The sequence below is a fragment of the Coffea eugenioides genome, chromosome 11, assembly GCF_003713205.1.
Source record: "Coffea eugenioides isolate CCC68of chromosome 11, Ceug_1.0, whole genome shotgun sequence".
NCBI classification, from domain to species: domain Eukaryota; kingdom Viridiplantae; phylum Streptophyta; class Magnoliopsida; order Gentianales; family Rubiaceae; genus Coffea; species Coffea eugenioides.
The window spans coordinates 36,548,708-36,554,377 of NC_040045.1; the positions used below are offsets into that span (position 1 = coordinate 36,548,708).

General features: G+C 34.3%; 1 protein-coding gene across 1 annotated transcript; it reads right to left on the reverse strand.

Annotated features, from left to right (window-relative positions):
* Positions 1 to 3,158: 3,158 nt before the first annotated feature.
* LOC113752454 (lignin-forming anionic peroxidase-like) lies at positions 3,159 to 4,643 on the reverse strand. The gene is made up of 4 exons (XM_027296564.1): positions 4,428 to 4,643; positions 4,006 to 4,197; positions 3,692 to 3,857; positions 3,159 to 3,553 (listed from the first exon to the last, which is right to left on the reverse strand). Exons 1-4 carry the CDS (start codon positions 4,641 to 4,643, stop codon positions 3,159 to 3,161), a joined length of 969 nt encoding a protein of 322 aa, XP_027152365.1.
* Between the last annotated feature and the right edge of the window lie 1,027 nt (positions 4,644 to 5,670).

Consider the following 5,670-nt stretch of genomic DNA (forward strand, 5'->3'; position numbering starts at 1 on the left):
CACTTCTTCTCCATCGAGGTGATGGGCTGGAGACAGAAGAAATTTCCTCCACTAAATTACCTTCTTTTCTCTACTTCTCTTCCCCAACCTTCTTGCTTGGGATAAACAAAAGTATAAGAGATAAGAGATGGAAAAAAAAAGTTTTTGGTTGTCTATTCTAGGGATAAAAATTTGTTCCTTTTCTCCCAAACACTACAATGTTTCCTCAATTTGTAGAGATCTCTTCTCTACAATCCGTTAAATTAAGAGCTACTAACTTTTCTTTAGGTTCTATTCTAGAGTGGGAAAAGCCCATTTATTTTTTTATTTAGTCATTTTAGCCCTTTTTCACTGGAAGACATGGAAGTGAAATACTCTCCTTTAAATAGATAATGGAGGTGATTTACTTCCAAGGCGTATAACTGCTTACATCATGACTCTGTACTCTGTAGTTCATTCAAACCAAACATTTTATTGAATTGTATTTGTCCTCTAAAAGAAGAATATGCTGCTTTTAAAATTTTAACAAAATAGTCACTTTAAGATTTGCATATTGTATTATTTTTCTTGATTAGATGATAATCTCCTTGACGTAGCTACCTGCACCATAAGTTATAACTTTTAAGAAATCTAACTAGCAATTTTTGGTGATCTACAGGATGCTTGGTTGCTTGATATTTGGAAAGTTTTCATTAGGATATGGAGCTGGGATTCTGCCATCAACGGTAATTAACTACCTGGATATTTTATATTTGATTTTGCTCTTGGACTTTTAGAGGATGTTTTATTTTCTTAACCTGACTAAGGTGTATATATATAGCAGAAATAACAGCTGAAAACCTTTGAAGAGCATTTACAGCAGTCAATCAGGTAAAGCAATTTGGTTGCAAAATAAAAATTACGGTTCGAGTTGATGGTTGTTTGTGCTACTGCTTTTAGATTATAAAAAGCAGTGAAAGTTGTTGAGGCTACAATTAAGCAATACTTTCATTTTTTTCATCTCTCGTTCTTTGCATTGGTTTTATCTGTTCAGTGTATTTTTGGTTGATAAAGTTTAATTATTAGATTATTATGATTGAAAATACTATTATGAATTGAAATTTATTTTCATAAAAATTCATTAATAGTAGGTGATAGGGTATTAATTGTTAATAATTTTATCGTTAATTTTCCTCTTTATCCTTGCCAAATATTGTTTTAATTGTCAATATATATTTATATTTGGTATTTGGATATAATTTCAGAAAGTGAAGCAGAAAAGTGCTAAAAGGGGACCTTCTTGAGAAGATTTCTCCACACGTGAAAGCTTCTAAAAGCTTTCCACCATCAGCCCAAATTGTGCAAACCAACGGAATTGCTGATGAACGGAATTGCTGATGAAGAATTGAATTGATATGATGAAATCCACTAGCAATAAGAAATCAAAGCGGGGACCACGTAGAAAGTTTGTTCTTATTGTGGGAGATATACTCATTAGTCAAGGTGTTGGCTTTGATGATTGAGCTTTTCCACTTAGCTTCCTACGGAATTGCTGATGAAGAATTGAATTGATATGATGAAATCCACTAGCAATAAGAAATCAAAGCGGGGACCACGTAGAAAGTTTGTTCTTATTGTGGGAGATATACTCATTAGTCAAGGTGTTGGCTTTGATGATTGAGCTTTTCCACTTAGCTTCCTACGTCACTAGTTCTCTTAGGAAACTAGTGCTAAAATAAAATAAGGGAAAGGCACTAGACGAGTGCTATATAAGACATTAGATTAGTTTCTCTCGACGGAGAGGAAGATAGGTAGTTTTAGTCATAAAATAGGATTTTGTTCTTTCATGTTTTGTGTGGTGTGAAGATCTCTTCAGTTGGTTTGTTTTGTATTTTTCTTCCGTCTCTTCCTTTAGACTAGTTTCTTTCATGAAACTAGTTCTATTTCATTAGATTACGGAGAATCAAATTTTCATTTTCAGTTACTAGCAAGAGTTATTTATGTCTTCGAATTCAATTAAATTGCGTGGGAATTTTCTTATGAGGCGTGGCTAATCTTCTCCTCTAGTCAAGGATCAACGCGAAGACGCAGTCCCAAATATCTGTGAGATCTAATTAATTTTACGTGTTCCTTAATTTGTTAATATTTGCATGTTTTCTATTTTAATTTCCATGGGATTATTTTGTTAATTGGATATCAAGGGCCCGATGTGCAATTTGACTTATTAATCTCCTGTCAAATTAATCAATTAAATCCGTAATTGTTTAGTTGGTTAATATTAGTGACAACTAGTATTTTCACATACTAGGGGGACATGCAATCTGATTTAAATAACCCTCGTAGCGTGTTATTAATTTGGGTTAGGCTTTTCTAGTTTTTAATGCAATTAGGAAATTAATTCCTACGGTCGTACCTAGGAGTATTTCCTGGTTAGGGGTAATCAACGGTCGTACCTTGGTTATCAATAAATTAAGGAAAAGCTGGTCGTTAGAGTTTATCGGCGACTATAACTAACCTGTTAATAAAATTAAGTGAACCTTCTTTGCATTAATGATCGGATGAATGGACTGTGTTTGCGTAGTTATATCCTTGGCTAGAATTTATTTATCATTTATTTAATTGCTATTTACAATTGTATTAATTAATTATTTATTTTTAGTTAAATTGTTTAATTTTTTTTAGTTTATTTCTGATAAAAATCCCCCGTGTCCCGAACTTGAAAAGAATCGAATTTTTTCCAGTCCCTGTGGATTCGACCCTACTCACTACTATACACAGAAAATTCATTTTTCTCGAGTAGGTATTTATTATTGCACAGGCTCGGCACCTGTCAGTAGGATGCTTATTATTTATCAGAAACTAATTATCGAGCATAGCCTGATCACGAAACAAAGCATATGGTGTGGACTGGCTTGGATGTGAGATTCTCAAATCTAACCCGCTAATGAGTTTCTTGAGATAGTTTCTCATCTGTAAAGAAAAAGCTAATTCATTTGTAATGAAATATTATTACAATCTGAAAGTCACAAGAATGATTAAATGAATTATAAGTACAAGGCACAGGAAGGGAAGTAGATATACACTTGCTAAATCATTGAATCGATGAATCAAAGAATGAACTCAGGACAAACAATATGGACTCTCTTGCACTGGCAGTTTTCAATGTTTGAGTATGCGATGCATCTGCATTTGTCATACTTTCAGTTCACAGCACTGCAAACCTTCCTTATTATTCCACTTGTACCTGTGAGGGGTTCAATGTCTCCCATTTTAACCATTGCAGAAGCAAAATCCGCCAGGAAGGTTCCAGGATTTCTGCTGTATTCAGCGACAATACTGTCGGTTGATCCTCCACTGAAGAGAACCTGGTCTGATATAAGAAGGCCTTTCTTTCGCATCAGATTCTTGAAGTAATTGTTATCAAATGAGTTGGGAGTGACCAAATCAAGTGGTGCTAGGTTACTATCACCATTTCCGATGGCACTTGGGCACTGGCGCCGACGGGTGCTTGCAAAGCCGGCATCAATATCTGTCCCATTACTGTAGACCCTATTGCGGAAAACAAAGCACTGAGCTTGTCCTATTGTGTGCGATCCTGTACATTTAAATTTGAAGTGAAAAAAACGTTGGTGGGTTCTATGTTTTAATGGTAGAAACTGGTAGGAGAAAATAATATTAATCAAGTGCAAGTTAAAAAAAGAAGAAAAATCAGGATGTTGATTCATATCCTCACCTGACAATGCAACCATATCCCTTGGACTAAGACCCTTGTTTTGGAACTTGGTAATAAGATCCCCTAGATTAGCAAAAGGACTCGGCAGATTGCTATCTGCGGCAGAACGGCTTGCAGTGGTTGAATCTCTTCTTCCAAGCTTTACTTGCCATGTTGGACCGCCAACCTGATTACATTCATAAAAATGATATTAATCAGCTGCTAATTATAAATTAGATCATGGAAGCATAAGCTTGGAGGTCCATGTTTTGCGCTCAATAGTTACTTCTAAGATGTGTAAAGAAACAATGCATAATCCATGTCTTAGTACTTACAGCAACTGATGCATCTCTTGCTGCAACTGAAAGTATGTCTGCACAAGAAACAACTCCAGGACATATCTTCTCAACTTCAAGTTTCGCAGCTTCTATAACTTCAAATCCTCTTGCTGAATTATTGTTTGCCAATGCAGTCTTTTCACTTTGAATAGTAGAGGTTTGGTCAAGCAATACTGATCCATCACAACCCTGAAAAGTGCGTAGAAAAACAAAATATCCTCGTAAATATAGTCCATTAGTCCTTTAGGATACATACAAGACATAAATCAACATATTATTTATGTTTTTCATGAAACAACGGTGATGCAGTACACTCTGAACTCTTCGAACTCAAGCACCAAATATATGTAGAACCTAGTATACTTGGTAGAGATTATTTCAGTGTTTAGTTGTGAATTATAGTATCAGCAGTTGCTAACCTGAACAAAGCAATCATGAAAATGGAGGCGAATGAGAGAGGCAGCCATACGACGCTCACGAGACACTGCTCGTCGAATGGAAGTACGAATTGTATCGAGTGCTCTTGGACATGTAGCATCATAAAATGTTGGAGAGAGTTGCGCTTCAGTTTGAATACTGTTAGCAAGAAATAACACCAGAATTGAAACAACAGCAATTGTTGGAAAAGAATCCATTGGAATTCACGTGGGATTTACGCAAGTATATATGCAAGGATTTTTGAGATGTATATAGATAATATGATGCCAAGAAATGAAGAGATCTCTTTCAATCAAAATGATTGAAGATGATTGTGTTTATGAGTTTAGTGGGCAAAGGAGGACAGTATTTATAGGGCTCAAAGGTTAGAAGAATGAAAACTTCTTGAAATTTGTTTACGCGTTAGCGCTACTACTTTTCAATTTCATGCAGCCAGCTAATAATGCAGTGTGTTATTCATGAAAAGCTTGGTGACTGGTTATCTGATTTGTATATTTGGTCAAAGTTGACTTTGACAATTATTTTTTGGTTTTTCTATTTTTGGGATTAAGTGATCGATTTTGACCATTTCACTGTACATTCACCAACTTCATACTATTTTTTTATGTCATTGCGTGGGTAAAATCCTACTTCCTGCATGCTTCGAAGATGCTCGTCCTCGTCCAAACCCTCTTCTTCTTTTTTTTTTCTTCCTTATTATGGTCTTTATAAAAAAAAATTGTAAACAGATGTATATTTTTTCACAAGTCTATGCTGGCATTGTGGAATTCACGAAGCTTCGTATGTTCCTATTCTTCGAGGAACAGGTAATAGGATTGTATGTCAAAAATCTATTGTGTTAGGATAGGAGATTTTTTGAAATATTTTTTGAAATAATTACTGTAATACTTTTTATAATGTGATGTATATAAGGTAAAAAAGTGATTAAAAAAACAAAAAATGTGTGTTGAAAAATATGTTTGTAATGTAAACAAATAATTTTGTGATAAATAATTCCCATACAAACATTTCACGAATAAGAATTGATAAACCTTGTGTCTTTTCTCTTGATGATTTAGTGAATAACTAGCTTAACATTTTAGACTAAGGAAAAATAAAGAGTAGTTATCAGCTAACAAGATAGTTTATTAGACTGAGGACAAAAGATTAATTATCATTATGCTTGTTCTCATCATCTTCTCATAGTTAGTTCATATTAGTATTTCTTAAATTAAAAAAAAAAAA

Bases quoted from the DNA above. Each gene is read 5' to 3' on its own strand.
- LOC113752454 (XM_027296564.1), bottom strand. From the start codon at position 4,643: ATGGATTCTTTTCCAACAATTGCTGTTGTTTCAATTCTGGTGTTATTT. The intron at 4,198-4,427 runs GTTAGCAACTGC...CGCACTTTTCAG, and splicing joins TTCATGATTGCTTTGTTCAG to GGTTGTGATGGATCAGTATT. The intron at 3,858-4,005 runs GTAAGTACTAAG...GAATGTAATCAG, and splicing joins CAAGAGATGCATCAGTTGCT to GTTGGCGGTCCAACATGGCA.